The following is an 18249-nucleotide window of genomic DNA, read 5'->3' on the forward strand; positions in this document are numbered from 1 at the left end:
GCTTGGCTGGGGAGTATACCAGGGAATCTAAAGAATCCACTGAAGGGTGCTTGGCTGGGGGGTATACCAGGGAATCTAAAGAATCCATTGAAGGGTGCTTGGCTGGGGAGTATACCCAGAATCTAAAGAATCCACTGAAGGGCGCTTGGCTGGGGAGTATACCAGGTAATCTAAAGAATCCATTGAAGGGTGCTTGGCTGGGGAGTATACCCAGAATCTAAAGAATCCACTGAAGGGCGCTTGGCTGGGGAGTATACCAGGTAATCTAAAGAATCCACTGAAGGGCGCTTGGCTGGGGAGTATACCAGGGAATCTAAAGAATCCACTGAAGGGCGCTTGGCTGGGGAGTATACCAGGGAATCTAAAGAATCCACTGAAGGGCGCTTGGCTGGGGAGTATACCAGGGAATCTAAATAATCCACTGAAGGGCGCTTGGCTGGGGAGTATACCAGGGAATCTAAAGAATCCACTGAAGGGCGCTTGGCTGGGGAGTATACCAGGGAATCTAAAGAATCCACTGAAGGGCGCTTGGCTGCGGAGTATACCAGGGAATCTAAAGAATCCACTGAAGGGCGCTTGGGAATCCACTGAAGGGTGCTTGGCTGGGGGGGTATACCAAGGAATCTAAAGAATCCACTGAAGGGTGCTTGGCTGGGGGGGGTATACCAAGGAATTTAAAGAATCCACTGAAGGGCGCTTGGCTGGGGAGTATACCAGGGAATCTAAAGAATCCACTGAAGGGTGCTTGGCTGGGGAATATACCAGGGAATCTAAAGAATCCACTGAAGGAAGCTTGGCTGAGGAGTATACCAGGGAATCTAAAGAATCCACTGAAGGACGCTTGGCTGGGGAGTATACCAGGGAATCTAAAGAACCCACTGAAGGACGCTTGGCTGGGGAGTATACCAGGGAATCTAAAGAATCCATTGAAGGGTGCTTGGCTGGGGGGTATACCAGGGAATCTAAAGAATCCACTGAAGGGTGCTTGGCTGGGGAGTATACCAGGGAATCTAAAGAATCCACTGAAGGACGCTTGGCTGGGGAGTATACCAGGGAATCTAAAGAATCCACTGAAGGACGCTTGGCTGGAGAGTATACCAGGGAATCTAAAGAATCCACTGAAGGACGCTTGGCTGGAGAGTATACCAGGGAATCTAAAGAACCCACTGAAGGATGCTTGGCTGGAGAGTATATCAGGGAATCTAAAGAATCCACAAGAAGGACGCTTGGCTGGGGAGTATACCAGGGAATATAAAGAATCCACTGAAGGGTGCTTGGCTGCGGAGTATACCAGGGAATCTAAACAATCCACTGAAGGGTCCTTGGCTGGGGAGTATACCAGGGAATCTAAAGAATCCACTGAAGGGTGCTTGGCTGGGGAGTATACCAGGGAATCTAAAGAATCCGCTGAAGGGTGCTTGGCTGGTGAGTATACCAGGGAATCTAAAGAACCCACTGAAGGACGCTTGGCTGGGGAGTATACCAGGGAATCTAAAGAATCCACTGAAGGGTGCTTGGCTGGGGAGTATACCAGGGAATCTAAAGAATCCACTGAAGGGTGCTTGGCTGCGGGGTATACCAGGGAATCTAAAGAATCCACTGAAGGGTGCTTGGCTGGGGAGTATACCAGGGGGGTGCTTGGCTGGGGGATGCTTGGCTGGGGAGTATACCACGAAGTGATTGTTGTATAAAAGAGACACTTTTACCAGCTTTGGAAAGTTGTTAAATGGAAACTATCTTTAAGAGAGCACTGTTTGGTAAAGATGCTCTCGCCATCTTCCTGAAATAATCCAGCGGAAGGGAACCACCCTCTGGACCCAAGGAAGCCTACTCGGAGGAAACCATTTCTGTTGAATGTATCTGTTTGCTTCACATTTGAACACTTTTTGGCTCAACTTGGATCAGAGACATTTTTCCGTACACTTTTTATTTTTTTCATTTCTAGTGTGAGAGTCAGATATGTTTTGGGCACAAGGACACTTTACTTAATCCTGACGATGAGACAAAGACTGATCTTTAGTTATAGTTTCCTAGTTAGGGAAACTCTTTTTATGAAAGGGACAGGGAGGCCTTGATCCAGCCCTTTTCTTTTAATAAAGATGTTTGATGTTGAGAAAACTACCACTGTGTGCCCACATCTCATTTCCGACCCCTCCCACAGGGGGCGGGGCAAGCAGGGTCCCTCTGGAGGTGACTCCCCCTTATTTATTTTAGCGTCTTTTTTTGGCTTTTATACACATACATTTAGCTTACTTCAGGTTATCTTTGCTATCATTTCAGCATTGTACGCATACCGTAATTCCAATACAGTAAAGACAACTTTAACATAACAACAACAAAATGAAAACATTCCTCACACAGTGGGCTTGATCACACAAACAATTGCTTTTTGCACAGGATAAGTTCACTGGGGAGGTGACTTCCTCTTAAGGGATAGAGACTCTGGTAGGGGTACAAGTCACCATCCCTCCCCTCAGTTACTAACACCTATGTTTAGGGGCCAGGTTTTACAATATCCCAATGCACACCCTTTCTAATGACTGACTTTGCTTTTGACCTTAACCTGTGTCCAATCTCCTGTGAAGATATAAGGGGATGAGTTAACCAGCCCCTTGTAGGAGCGTCACTGAAAGATCAAATCAGGAAAGACTCAGCAGCCCTGCAGAGTTTAACAGCGCCAAGGAGACCAGAGGAGGTGTGGCCAGCGAGAGTGAGAGAGAATGCCAGTGCCAGCAGGGAGGACCGTGACTCGCACCAGAGTGGGAGTGCAGCGAGATGCAGCTGATGGCTGGCAGGAGCAGCTCAGTGAAGCTGCAAGAATGAGGAGGAAGATTCTCAGAAGGCTGACGCAGAACCCAGATGAAATGTTGCGTAATCCACTCCGCACGGATGGAGCTGCAAGACCAAGGGAGCAGATCCTCCTATGGCCAAAGCAGAGCCCAGCTGCAAAGTCGGGACTCCAGACCGACCAATAATCTGAGAGAAGAAAGGAAAAGAGTCACGGAAGGCAGGTGTGGTGCCCAGCTGAAAGCAGCTCTGGCAATAAGAAAGTCTAACACACTGAAAGTACTTCCTGAAAGAGCACCGCTTGAGGCAGTCAGGACACAGCCGCTCAAGTGGAAAAGGAGGCGGGGGGAAAAGAGATAAAGGAACCAGAGTGGAGAAAGACAAAAAATACCCCAGAGGAGGGGAGTGAAAGGCCCAGAGTGGGGTAAGGAGGAGGAGGAGGAGGAGAGATTAAAGTACCCCCAGAGTGGGGAGTAAACAGGAAAAGAAACCCAGACGAAGACAACCCCAAATTGGGATGTGAGAAATAGAAGAACCCAAGAGTGGTGAGATATTTAGAGCACCCCAGAGTAGGGAGGAAGAAAGACTGAAGGAATACCCTGCGGTGGGGGAGAGAGACTGGCTGATTGCAGGACAGCATTCGAACACCTTTGAACTTTCTATCTTGAATTTGGGCTATGGGCAAAAGCCCTTTTCTGAAAGGATGGAGAACGGTTACAGTTCAGGTTCCTGCAGCCATCCCTTTTAGTTAATAGTTCCCTTTATGTTTTGTTGTTTTCTTTTATGGGGAAGGGGATTATGTTAGAATAGGATTACCAACAGAGCACTGTACTGTTATTTTTGCAGAGTTCCTGACAAGCACTCTTTGGACTTTTTTCTTTTATCACTAGGGCTTTGATCTGTAGACTTTGGGAAAACGCATATTCTATTACTTTGAAAGAGCAAATAAAACTCTTGAACATGACCTTGTTGTCCGTGTCCTGATTCAGATCCACCACAGAACCCAATTCATTCTTGTCTCCTTTTTGAAATCATGGTTTTATAAACGTTGTTTCTTTATCAGTTATTGGTAAAAGACCACTGACCACATTGGTTCTTCGTGTTTACATTCTTTTGGGGGATATCAAGTAACTAGTTTTATAGACAGAGCTCAGAACGACCTCAGTGCACAAATATATTATCGTACCTTACCTATTAGACAGCTGTTCAAGCAGTCACAGTTGCATCTTGCCCTCTCTGCGTTTTTGAAATATGATCTAAATCCTGCACCATTCATTCTTTTTATAGCATAACATTATAAAGAAGTTTAAGGTTAGAGTAAGCGATTAACAGTGGGATCAACATTTGAATCCTAAGCTTCTAATCAGATCTCCAAATTCTAAAAAATGTATCTTATTTAACATACTATTTCTTTTAACACACAGAAAATGAGATTATTTCATTTATCATTGAAGAAGGAGAAGACGATTCCCTAGACCACCATGCCTCTGAGATGAGTGAAGGCAGCAATAGGAACGAAGGTGAGTTGATATCACTTCCTGCATAAACTGAAAGGAAATGAAACTGGGAACGATCACTGCAGAGGTTGGTAAATTACATGTATTCAGGGCATGCACCAGTCCTAACACGCGTTTCATTGTTGCATGCATAAAACGAGATCTGATGATTTTCTCTGGACCTCCATGGAGTCACTGCTTTCTACAGAAGCACATGCCAGCTCTGCTTTTCCTGAAGCCAGTTTGGTATTGGGATGCTTTTACAATAGTACCATACACTTTATAAAACCCATTTCTTTATTTATGTTTTCATATTGTTGACTGTGACCTTCATAGATTAATGGCTTCTTGCTGTTGTAACGTGTATAGTTACCTACTTGTGGGCTCCAGTGCTCTTAATTCTCCATCGCCAAGAGGAGGGCAAATGACCTTCTTCCCAAGCACATATCTTTAAATTATGGGTTAAGCTGTATTTATTTTATTTTTTAAAACACGGGCCTAGCTCGTGAGCAGAGGAGCACTGTACAGAGTGTGGGTAGCCAGCATTTGGGCTGGCATCTTTTATTAGTAGCGCATTACTGTGACGTCTGTGCATCGGTATGTGCATCCATTGGAATTAGTCCTTGGTCAGGTGTTGTTGAAAGAGCCAAGTATTGAGAGATTTGCAAAATTGGAGAATTGTGGGGGCATTCCGATCTGACATCCGGATCGAGCTCCAGAGGGTGGGTGCATGACAAGAGAAGGAATTTATGTGGGTCCTCTCTTTGTGGACGAGTTGTGATCCGGGCAGGATGGAAGATTTGCTCTGCGTGGAGCGTGTGCCACCAGATATGTGGAGCTCGGCAGCCAGGTACGCTGGTGGGCTATTTGTGACTGCTTTATAGATGATGCATGCAGTCTTGAACAGTATCCTGGCTTGGAGTGGAAGCCAATGTAGTTCATGTAGAGTGGGGGTAATTTGGTCAAATTTCTGTGCTCCTGTAATAAAAATTGCTGCAGCGTGGTGGACTGCTTTTAGGGAGCCGAGTGAGCAGCTGGGAGCCCTGTTAGGAAGGCATTTGCCTGCACTACGGTCCAGAACTCTCGTGGCAGGATGAAGGGTTTGATTCATCAAAGAAAAGAGATTCTGAGCCAGGCTATTTGGTCCTTCTTAGCTATTTGTTTCTGGAAGCACAGATTGTTGTCAATGGTGAAGCCTAAGGATTTGCTGAGTCTGAGAGTTGTGGATCAAATCCTTCTAGGCACATATCATTGGGCCATTGTTGGACAAGTTGTTTGTTAGTGGGCGGGCCACTGAGGACGAATTCAGTCTTGGATGGGTTTTGTTTGAGGAAGGCAGTCGATATCCAGGACTGGATGATGGCTAGCTAATCGCAGAGACGAATGATGTCCGACACACTATTTACTGTCATGTACAACTGAGTATCGTCTGCGTATTGGTGGATGGCTATATTGGAATCTTTGAGGAGAGTGCCCAGAGGCTCCATGTTAAAGTTAAAAAGGATTGGTGAGAGGATGGAGCCTTGGGGGATTCCACAGGATCCTGGAGTCAGGTAGAACGCAACACGTTCATCCGGACAGTCTGGTGTTGGCCTGAGAGGTAGGAGGTAAACCAATTCAGGACAGTGCCAGAGAATCCCATCCTGTCAGCAAGGAGGGAGAGACGGATATGGTGGTCGACAGTGTCGAATGCAGCTGAGGGGTCAAGGAGCACGAGGAAATATGAGTTGCCCTCATACTTGATTTGGAGAGCATCATCCACCACCTGGATGGTGGCTGTCTCGATGCTACTCTTTGAGCGGAACCCTGACTGATAGTCATGATAGCCATGGCAAGGTCAGCCGCCCCCGAATGAACATCAGAGGTTTGGAAATCCAATATGTACACTCCTACAAATATCTGAGAGTAGAATTTGATTCCAATAGGAATTTCAACTCTTGTGTTCAAAATCCTAAAATAAAAACAGCGCAATTAACTGCTATTCTGCCAATTCTCCCGCAATCAGAGCGGATATTCCATTTGGGCTGCCCACCAATTATATATCCAATGTCTGGTGCCAATGGTGGTATATGGGTTGGAGACCCTGGTTGACACCATTTTAGATTAGCTTCAGATAATAGAAGGCAAGTTCTGGCGGAAGCTCTTAGGTCTACCGCAAGGTATACCGATGGCAATCCTGAGACTGGAACTGGGGTTGTTCTCCCTGAAATCTATAGTGCTGAAAAAGAGAGCGGATATATTAAAATAAACATGAATGCTACCAATTTGTTGTTGGTGACTATGAGAGAGGATATCATTGGGAACAAACAGTCAAAGCTCATGGCAGAAATGACCTTATTATTTAAGACTATAGGATGGACTCCTAAGTGGGATAACAACTCTGACTACTTGAAATATCAGTTGAAGCTATGGGATTGGCAAAGCAATTTGGAACATCTAGAAAGTTTAAGTAGCTATGGATTTATACCACATATATTATACACATACAAAAGGGCTCAAGGGTACTTAAATCTGTGCCCTTCTGATAACTTAAGGCGTTTCATATTGCTGCTGCGCATTAACCATCTGCCGGTGTTAATGGTGATGCCCCGAAGGAGCTATACTCAAAACAGAGTGCTTTTGCCGGATTTGTAATAATAAGGCTTCACCTGAAACAGCCAGACATGTTCTCATGCTGTGTCCCAGATTGAGTCTATGGTATATTAAGCACTATAGTAGTTTTGTCCATAATTTTGAACACATTAAGGAAGACGAGTTCTGGTACATGTGCATAAATACTTTGAACGCTAGTCTCCACCTGGCACTATACAGAGTATGGTTTATGGTCAATAAAAGATTGAAGGACAGCAACCCCTCTATTCATCATGGTTGATGAAAAGACAACTTCGGAATAGCAATGATCTCTGTCTAAGGGGTGGAGTCCAGCTTTCTACCAATTGAATGAAATGAGTAAAAGATCTAATAAGAGCTGGGAGTTTGGATAGAATGTGTTTTTTTTCTTTTTCTTTTATATGATTGATGGTTATCTATTTGTTCATTTATGTATCATCTGGTATCTAGTAGTTTTTCCCATTTTCTATTCTAAAGGTAGTGATTTTATTTGCATTAGTACAAGAAATATGCTTTTATTGTTTATTGAGTTTATTTGGATACTTAAGATGAAGAATCTGATGATTATGGAATGATTAATTGTGTATATTTGTTGAATTATGTGTAATCACATTAAAGCAAATAAATAGTCATTTAGGAGGTGGAGTTTTCCAAGATTTTGCCAATAAACGAGAGGTTTGTAATGGGTCTGTAGTTGGCCAGGTCGTCTGGATCTATGGTTGGTTAGGCACTTAGATGGCCAGCGGGGCATAATGCTATCCTTGCTACGATGATAAAAACCTGGCACTAATGCTTTTACCCTATAACGGTCTTTGCAAGTGGCGTCGGACAGGCTTGAGAGCAGAAAGGAAGAAAAGGCAAGCATCATTTCTATCCCTGGAAAGCAAGAAGGAAAGGGGCTTGACTGAGGGGACTTATGCTTCCTGTAGAAAATGTTGCTGCCATCGGCCCCAATTTACCCAGCAAATAATGCCCACTTACATAGGTCCAACTTTACAAATTGAGGTAATGACCAATATCTTCCCTTCACACTTTAAATCATTGAACAAAGGAAGAGAATCAAAAAGCTTATTGGTACCAAGGAAAAGTACACTCAAGTTCAAGGTCATTATAGATTAACACTTCACCCCATTTTCAGATCAATATCCTTACTCTAAAGAGCGTCTAAAAAAATCTGGAAGGAGATTCCTCTGCCCCAGAAGAACTGTCCTCTCTTGACCAACTAGTGCCTAATAAACCACACAACTCTGTGACCAGAAGTAAGTCCTGGATGCCCTGTTCCATTAAAAGAAAACACATATTTCTTTCATCTTCGCTTTGATGAAAAAAGATTTGATCAATCTTTTTGACTTTTGATAAATGTATCAAAACAACTGCAAAAAAGCGCCATCTCTATTTGCCAAATTATATAAAGTTCTGTTCAGAGTATAGACACATTGCTAGCACAGTGAAAGTGCCATCACTACATTAAGTGATTAACACAGACCAACAAATGGCAAACGCATGATAACATACCAAGGGTGGTGAGTGCCATGGATCTCTCTAAGCAAAATACTATTGTGCTGGCTCAACTTGTGCCTTAACATGAAAGAATACAACATGGAATGGAACTGAACCTAACATGTAAGGAACATGGCTCTGGCATGGATTACAGAAGTTTTACACTAGCTAGCTTTCATTATCCAAACACCCAAATCAAAAGAAAGACAAGAATCTTACACAGCATAAGTATTCAATCCGGCAGTAGAGGAGGCTGAGCCACAGTAGGATTGATGACGTCTAAACCACTTTATAGCAACGCAAGGGGATTGTTTATGGGCCTGGAAAGCACCTCAGTTTGAATGAGCCAAAGGAAGAGTTAAACAGCTTTGACTCTAAATCCTTTCATAGGTTATACATTAACCATTTTCCATGTCTACTAACACCTATAATTCAAGATGTAGAAAAATAGAAGAAAACAAAAAATCTTCTGTATTACATTTTAAAGTAACTTCGTCCATAGACGCATATATCTTGTTTGTGTGCCCCCATGTAAACCTGAAATAAATAATGAAAACAAAAGGTTTCAACGGCTCAGAAGGATTATGGTGGATTTACTCTGATTTCTTTCTCACTTAATTTGAGCACTATAAGGAAGCCTTTCCTTTTCCAGAAATTGAAATAATTCAAAGCCCAAATTAAACACTGGTGCTGCCAAGAAAAGAAGAGAATCGGAATCTGAAGAGCAATGATTACTCCTCTCTGCTTGTCATGGGCAAGCACATATATGAAGAGGTGATAGCATTTCAAATTCCAGTAACGTGTGAAGACGGGAATCGACAGAAACCACATGCCTTCAGTATGTTTCAGTATGTTTCAGCTTCTTTTATTATGCCCAACGGGGAGAAGTGAGGATAGCGCCGACCGGGCTAAGGGAAACCAATCTAAACCCCAGAAGGATACTATGCCAGGGTGGGGTAACCTAAGGAAAGGAAGCAGAGCCCTCTGTAGAATTCCTTTCCTTCAGGAAGTGAATGCAGAGAAAACAAATACCATAATTTTAAGTGTTAGGATGTGATGCCTCAAAGTGCTACTCTGTTATACATACAGGCCATGGTATTCCTGTTGCCCTCAACCCTGCCCCTATGTAGCATTCAAGTACATAGTCCCACGGTACAACACAAAGGCGCTTTTGTCTGTACTCAATGTCAGGGTTGGTGTCACTTTGTGAATTCTCATTCCCTGGAATATAATCCAGCCCACCTCTTGGCTTGGCAGTCCCAGGGGTATAGCCAAGATGATAGGTGAAGCTCAATGCACTGAACTTGGGAACAGGACGATTCTGTGCATTATGTTATGTTAATGTTAATGTTAAAGGACATTTGTACCACGCACTATCACCACCGAAGTGGTTCCCTGGCGGCTCTGAAAAGGGAAGGGATGGGGGGTTAGTGGGAAGGAGCTGGAAAAGTGCAAGAGAGCAGTGATGTGCTGTTGGCGGCCTCAGCCCGGTGGGTCCGTTGGCTGGGCCTGGGGTGTTTTGCGGCCAGTAGTCTTCGTGTACTGTTGTGCGAGTCTATGTGTGTTTTTGTTTTGTTGTTGCCATGTAGTGAAGTTGTGCGGTTTGCTGTGCTGTAGGTTTGTGGTTGTGTTTGGTTTGGAGTTTGAGAGATGTATGCAGAGGGGGAAATTGTTAGTGCAGTTGATTAGTTGGCATCTCTATCCTGACTTGAGGCGGTGGATTTCTGTATTTTCCCCAGATGGGTTTCGGTAGCACCCCTATGCATCTGTCATGATCTGAGTCCATCCAGCCTTCAAGGTCCCTTTTACATCTAGCCCCCTCCTCCTCCCGCCTGCCTCGCTGCGCTACCTATCTTCCCTTCCCACTCATACAGCCATTGCACCTGCCTCGCCTACGTATCCTGACAATTCCAACCACTGTGGTACCCGGTGGGAACTAAGGGACGAGTGCATATGTTTTGTGGGATTAGGTAGGGTTTGTTGATTCCATCTCCGTGGGTGTCGCCTGTGTTATACACTACCCGGTGAGACTCGTCCGGTTGCCGTGGGCGCTTCGCAGTGGGTTCTGGGAGCTGTCTGTATCTGGTTTAGTCTAATCATTCTTTTTTTTCTGCTTCCGTTTTCAATTTGAGTCTGTGGTGTTGAATAGCAAGGTTTTTAGTAATTTCCTAAATTTTAGTTGATCTTTGGTATTTCCTATTTCTTTTGGGATGATGTTCCAGGTTTTTGCAGCTAAGTGGTAGAGGGAAGTGCCTCCAAATTTTTTCTTGATGTATGGTTTTGGTTCCAGGCGGATTTTGTTGCATGACCTGAGGGATCTAGTAGGCTTGTAGATTGTTATTTTCTTTTGTAGGAATTCTGCTCCTTGTCCGCTGATTGCCCTGTGCGTTATGCACATTGCTTAATGCACCGGTCAGTCCGACTCAGCCCTTCACCAAGGTAGATACATTGAGTATCATTGTGGGTATTAATTACAGGTATACATTCCATTGGTTACCAAGTACTCTGAATCTGTATTCCAGGTGATAGCAGTGCTATTTAACACATCATAATTATTATTATTATAGCACTCATCTTGCTTCTTGGCTTTGCCTACCAATACATGTTTTTCTCCCTTACCTTAGGGTGTGTGTTGGCTTAGCTCTTGTCACCGTCCTGGGCTGATGATGATGTCACCCTATGAAACTCTTACCATTAGGTATTTCTCCTCCTTTGCCTTAGGGTATGGTTTGGTTTAGCTTTTGTCAGCCTCCTGGCTGATGATGATGTCACCATGTGGAACTCTTACCATTAGTTATTTCTCCTCCCTTACCTTAGGGTTCTGGTTGGCTTGGCTATTGTCACTCTCCTGGGCTGATGATGATGTCACCCTATGGAGCTCCTACCATTAAGTATTTCTCCTCTCTTACCTTAGGGTTCTGGTTGGCTTAGCTATTGTCACTCTCCTGGGCTGATGATGTCACCCTTTGTAAATCTTACCATTAAGTATTTTTCTGCTGTAATAGTTAGTGAAGTCTTTTCCCCGCTCACTAGTAAGGTCCACCATTCTTCTACTGACAAGGTTGTTGTGCCTTTTAGCAAATGTTCAAAACGCCTTGTTCTCACTGGTCTTAGAGCTGTGCAGAACAAGAATAAATGCTCCAAGTTTTCCAGTGACCCCTTTTCCTTGCAAAATCTGCATACGTAGTCCCTAGGCACAATCAAAGTCCTTGGTTTTATGCAAGTTGAATCTGATCCTCATGAATGTGGCCCTGTAGAAAGGATTAGGGAATTTCTTTAAATATATCGGAATATTCCACAAAGCTCTTGTTTTGTTTGAGAAATTCTAGAACAATCTGTACTCATTTTCTTCAGAGCAAGTACGGATCCAATCACTTTCCCACAGTTTTCGTTTTAATTTATCTGGATTTTCCAACAGATCCTTGACTGAGACACTAAGATGGCCTAACAAGCCACTGCCGTCAGATTCCCATTTTGACACTGCATTTCCAGTTCCATTTTCCATCTCTACTTTAATTATTGCCAAAATTGGAGCCAGGATTTCTTGAATACATTTCCCAGAGAAAGTCAAGGTTTTCCAATCTGCCATTGCTTTCAATAAGGTAAGCCCCAGTTCCTCTCTAATCACCTGGATCGGCACAGATCTTGGGCCCAAAGACCCCCTCCAAGCTTGCCCAATGCTTCTTAGGAAAGCCACGGTAGTGAGTCTGCACCGTAGATCAAGATGGGCATAGCCTTTACTCTGGAGAATTCTATTCAAGGGAGCATTGAGTATTGGCAAAGCCTTCTTTTCAATGTCTCTGCTTGATTGTCCGGCATCGTAGCTTTGCTTTTGAGAGTAGAAAGTTGTGAGCTTCTACTGTGCTTTTGTTGATTCACACCCCAAGGTACTTTTAAGAATCTACTCTTTCTTTTGTTCTAAGCTCCATTAGAATATTTGTTTCTTATTACCATTGACTTTTTCCACGGTAAGGATCTTTGTTTTACTTGCATTCATTTGTAAGTCATTTACTAAGGATTATTCTTCCAGTCTTTTCAAATGTCTTTGAAGACCTATTGCAGTGTGGTCTAGAAAAGACTATATCGTCTGCATATAATAGACGGCTCACCAGCACACCTCCAATTCTCAGAGGCACATATCTAGTTTCCTTCATAAAGGAGCCCTGGTCCGAGAGATACAGGTTAAAAAGAGCAGGGGTGTCACGCCCCCGCACTCACCCCCGCTCCCACTCTCTTCCTCACACTCGTCTCCCCTACCTGGCGCTTCTCGCCATCATATTTTCCACCCACATCAGCAGGGGAGGCACGGCAGGCGTGATACCATGGTGGACATACCCGCCTCTTTTCGCCCTTTTCCGCGGTAGCGGTTGCCATGGCGCCTCCTCCACACCCGGCGACGCCAGCATACCAGGAAGCGCCGGCAGCACCAATCGCTGGCCGTGTTGCGCTCTGCGTAATGCGTGCGAGCGGCCACGTGATGCGTCACGTGACTCCGCTCGCAGCTTCAAAAGAAGCCGGCAAATACAATACGTCGCTTCACAGCTACTTCTCCGGAGGACTGCCAGGCGTTACTTACTGCATCTTGTTACTATCCTTACCTCGACCTTGGAACGTTTTACTTGGACTTGCTTTCGGATTACCCTTGGTCTTTGGCGTGCTCTCTGACCCCCCCCGGATCATCTTGACCTCTGTTTGAACACTGGACTTGGCTCTGGATTGCCCCTCTGTTTCTGCAACCTCGGATTGCTTCAAGTTTTGCCACAGATCAAGTTCTTGCTTCGCCCAGGTGTTTCCGGAGTGCCAAATACATCATCCCAGCCTGCTGTTGGTTTCCCCTGCTGTTTGTGTAGGTCTCCTACCTATGCTACCATCCTTTAGGTAAGATGGTTTCACTGTACCTTGTTTGCTCCCTCTGCCAGTTGCCTTTTGGATGTTTCCGTGATTATAACCCTTTGCCTTACAGCACTCGGGGGTCCTTCCGGCGTTCCCGGTACCAGGCTGACTACGACACTCCACACCTGTGGACTCAAGGATTGCTAGGGCAGTTATTTTTTCCTGCTCGAGCGGTACTTGGGGACGGAGGCATTTCATAACTGCACGACCATCAAGTCTGACCCATCGAGTTAGAACAAGGGGCTAATGTACAGCCTTGTTTTGCTCCCCGACCTGTTGGTATTTCTTCGGTCAATAGCCCCCCAACATTCAGTCATGTCTGTGTGTAGTGCTTTCAGTTGTTCGACCATGGCACCTCTATTTTGTCAGTTTGTACCACAGTCTTTGTCTGTTGATACTATCATAAGCCTTAGCTAGATCGACAAAGGCTAAGAATTTTTTTTTATTTGTTCTCAGTATTTTGTCCTTCAGTAGTGATAGCAGGAAGAATGTTGGTGTTGTCCCTAGGCCCCTCACAAATCCCGTCTGAACTCTATCCTACCGATCTTCTCCTTGTGACCAAGCATTCAGCCTCTTTAGAAGAAGCGAGGCATACATCTTGCCCATGACGACCAAGAGGACAATAGGGCGATAGTTGTTTGGATCTTCACTATTGCCACTCTTGAATATTCAAACCACATTTGCAGTCCTCCATGATGCTGGAACCTTTCGTGCCTTTGTCAAATTGTCTATTATCAAACATATTAAAGTGGCCCATTGCTCTGGGTTTTCTTTTAGGACCATGTTTGATAACCCGCCTGGCCCCGGTGTTGGAGCGCAATTGCTCGCTTTATTAGAGTGATTATGTCTTCGTGGTCCTAAGATATAGACCACTTTACTTTCCGTTTTCTTATTCTGATCCGGCTCAACATAGAGCTTTTTAAAGTGTTTTATCCAGTCTACCTCTAATACAACATTTATTTGTGTTCGCTTTTGACATTTCCCTGTAGATTTGATGAGGACCCAAATTTCACATGATTTCTTTCTGGTGATAGCTTTCATCATTTTTTCAGCATCTTGCCAAATCATGAGGCTCTTGTGCCAGATAAGTCTGTGTTTGTATTGATTTCTTAATCTCTAAATGAGTTTCTCTAATTAAAGTTGGATCGCGTTTAGCTTGTCTGATGGCTGTCCTTAATTCACGCCTTCTCTGGATCACTTTCTGATCGTATACATGATGATGTTTTGCTGTGGCTATCTTCCCAGATTTGTTTCTTATCAAAAATGTTGCAAAAATTGGGGTATAATCGACATTTAAGATTTGTTACTTCTCTCATAGATGTATTTCCTGCATACACAGTAACCACTTTTTCCACATATCTTTTTGCCATTTTTAACCGACAGCCATTATTAACAGATACTTCAGGCATGGACATTTTCCGGGTGCATCTTTCGATTCCATCAACCCAAGTCATTTTCAACATGTTATGATCACTGACTTTATTTGAGACAATTTCAAAGAATTCTATGTCATCAAGCAAGTCTCTGGAGACAAATATATAATCAATCGCAGAGGTCTGCCCACGCCATACCCGGGTAGGACAGCACAGTTTATCTTCTTCGAAACTCACATTTAAAATGTGAAAATCTCTACTGTCCATTAGCTGATGTCATCTCTGATAGTTTCCCTCTGTTTGTTTGTACACGACAAATTCAAATCTCCACATAAGATTATCAGGGAGTTATCAAGCTTGTAAGCGTCCTCGATTACAGCTGAGATCTTCTCAATCATGTCGTTTGTTTCAAACGTGAGGGGGGGTCCAATATATATTTATTCTGATTAGGTGCGTTTTACCTTCTTTCTCCAAGTTCCTCTGTGGTCCTCTGTTGGCAAGTACTGTTCATTGGATGTGTGGGTGTATGTAGCTGGAGCAAATCACTTTGAGGTCGTTTCCGCTTTTGATTAAAGTCAGCAGTGCAGCACTTTGTTTTCCTGTTCCACCTTTTACTGCTGGATTGAGAAAGGAGGCGAACCCGTGCATTGAGGAATTTACACTAAGCCAGGTTTCCTGAAAACATAAGAATCCAAATTCATTCCAAGTTATTTCCCCTTTTGACAATAACTGTGAGAAGCCTTGCGTATTCCAAGAGGCTAATTCCAAAAATGTTCTTGTCTTCTTGGGAGTCAGCTAGTGCTTATGACCACTGTAAGGAACCCAGGTGGCAACAGTAAAGACAGACACAAGTGATCACATTTCAAGGGTGTTTATTGAACAGTGAATGCAGGGTGGAGAAACGCCTAATCTAAACCTAAATCTAAGAGGGGAGTAAGCGTCGGTCACCAAATGAAAAATAAGGCAGTCCTAGTGGCGTTATGTCAAAATAAAAAGTCCTTTACTAAGAAGAACCGATTGCGAATTCCTTACAACTAATTACATAAAGAGTGTGGGATAGGGTGCCAAAATAAAGGTGTTACACATATCGGCCGTTGGTCTCTTTGGTCCCGTAACCGCTTATGCGGTATCCTTAGAAATGGTACTTCCAAGATGGAGGCTCGTTGTATTACCTGGCCGGAGGGACGGGAAGGACCGGTCGGTCGGGTGAGCTTTCACCTTCAGCATTGGCTCTTCCAATTTGGGATTCTTCTGTCTGTCAAGATGAGATCTTAATAGTAACTATTTTGTACTTTCACCAATGCATTCAGACTCTTGGTGTAATAAAAGTAAAGAATGTTCCAATAATAAGTCAGGATGTGATTGCTTTCAGGTCTCCCTTCTTCACGTTTTTTAGCACGGGACAAGGCGGGACTTTGGAGCACAGCACACGCTTGAGCCTTCCCAGCACGTGCTGACAGTTTTGTTCCAGTAGGCACAGCACACGTTCGAGCTTTCTCAGCACGAGATGAAAGTTCCGTTCCAGCTATCGGGTATTTCGATGGTAAAGTCTCTTTGCATTAAAAAGTCTCTTTCCTTCGAGGCCTGATGTATCTAACTAACTAACACAAACAAAAAAATGTCCACAGTTCACGTTGGGTGATGGCTTCACCTCTGGGTCCCCCTGTGACAATGTGGATAGCTCTGTGCCTGGATATTATAGAATTCATGCCTATGATCACAAATACAGGAAGTAAATACAGGAAATCATTCATGTATGGACTTTCCTCTAATGGTGACTCTTCTCTTGGTTGCCTAGGGAACAAACGTCATTGAGGGAGGGCCAGAAAACGATGGTTGCAGCTGGGCTTATTAGAGACGCTTGCCTGAAGGAGTTAAGCTGCCATCCTGATGTTGCGTGATGAAGAGACTTTTGTAAACACAGAACTACCGAGTAAACGTTAATAATATCTGGTACCGGTCTCGGATGTCGTTTCGCTCATTGAGAGAGAGAGAGCGAGAGAAGACGAGGCGGCTGTCAATGCCACAAGAAGTCGGACGGCTTCCTGAAGCGGAGGAAAGTGAGTTCGGAAATAACGCACTTCTACACGTCTGAAACAAAAGGAAAGTATATCGTCGAGAAGCCGATGAAGGGTCTGCTATAAGGTACTTTTTCTCCCGCTTGCTATGAGAGACTGTCTAACACGGCTGTACCGAGAGAAAGGTGAAGTGTGGCTCAGCCGATCTAGTTGCCTTATGAAAGTAATGAAATTGACGCCGTAGCGTCTTTAGGAAAAGGCGATCATAATTGCTACATGGAACTGAATGAAACTGACGCAGACGCGTTTTTATACATAACGAGGTTCACTAGAAGAAAAGCGAACGTTGTCGCTGTCGGGACCTCTTCTGAAACCGACACCGTTGTGTCAATAGATAAGGAAGCTTGTTATACGAGAACGACCGTTGTCGCTGTTTAAAGTTAAATGAGGAAGCGCCGTTGCACATTCGAGTTCGTACAATAGAAAATAAGCCAGAAACAACAGTTGCTTGAAGGAAAGGAAATACCTTTGAGAGACTGACGTTCAGAATAAAGTCAAGTGAATAGAACCCCACAAAAGGTTTCACCAATATAGAAACTGTTCAAACGTCCTCACTGATAGCAAAGGAAACTGTACAAAGGTTAAAAGAACGTTCATACCGAGGTTAAAAGTTTTAAGTATAAGAGGCAGAAGGATATTTCGTACAAGAGACACAGAGTTGTTTAAGAAAATAAAGAATGTTAACAGCACAGAAATAAAGAAGAGCAGAGAAATGCCAAGTAGAAAGAAGTAACCGATACAAAGACTGTTCTAGTAACGGGAAAAGAAAAAAAAAGGAAAAGAGAGAAAAGAAAGAGACATTAGGGAACAACAACAACATTCTCCTGATCTTACTTTGAAAGAATAATAACAACACTTACCTGAACTTACCATTTGGAAAACATCTAGATCCAGGAACGAAACCGGAAGAAAAGAAGACGACATATCCTTTACCAGTAAACCTAAAAAAGAAACAATAAGTTAATACAAGAAGTGGATTCTCTTATAATCTACACCATCTACTTATTGGCTCTGTCTGTTATTTATGTAATCTATTTGACAATTTCCACCCCCCCTCTTCCGGCACCAAACACTTGCGTCTTATTCAACCAATTAATTGAACAGTTCCTTTCTCAATGAACTTTGGGTGATGACTTTTCACCCGTGGATCTCCCTCGACCGGGCTCTGACTCACTTGACAAGGGGGACAATTCACTTCCCATGGTCTTCCAACACCTCTCACTTTCACGAGTCTTAATGTCTTTTTAAAAAGTACTTTGGGCTTTGTTTCTGCCTGTCGGCTTTCCTCTTTCGGGTTCACTCTGACCAACTTTCTACCAACAGTTCACTGCACTTTGGGACTTTGGATGTCGTACCTTCTCGTTAGCATCCCTCTGCCGGGTTCACTCTTGCCAGTCCTTTTCCATACAGTTCACTTCACCAAGCTGGATTCATTTCCCTTAGTTTCACAATCATCTGTAGGTCAAAGACTTTCGACTGTACACAGGATTTTACAAGACCAATGTATGATCA

General features: G+C 43.8%; 1 protein-coding gene across 2 annotated transcripts in view; it reads left to right on the plus strand.

Annotated features, from left to right (window-relative positions):
• The window catches only part of LOC138565826 (zinc finger protein ZFP2-like), a 117369-nt gene that overhangs the window by 37918 nt on the left and 61202 nt on the right, over nucleotides 1–18249 (plus strand). For both annotated transcript variants that reach the window (XM_069643010.1, XM_069643012.1), the window contains one exon: nucleotides 4212–4307. In XM_069643010.1, the coding sequence (XP_069499111.1) occupies nucleotides 4212–4307 (96 nt within the window). The remainder of the gene's footprint in view (nucleotides 1–4211; nucleotides 4308–18249) is intronic.

Source organism: Ambystoma mexicanum, chromosome 1p (assembly GCF_040938575.1).
Source record: "Ambystoma mexicanum isolate Mex_15411 chromosome 1p, UKY_AmexF1_1, whole genome shotgun sequence".
NCBI lineage: Eukaryota > Metazoa > Chordata > Amphibia > Caudata > Ambystomatidae > Ambystoma > Ambystoma mexicanum.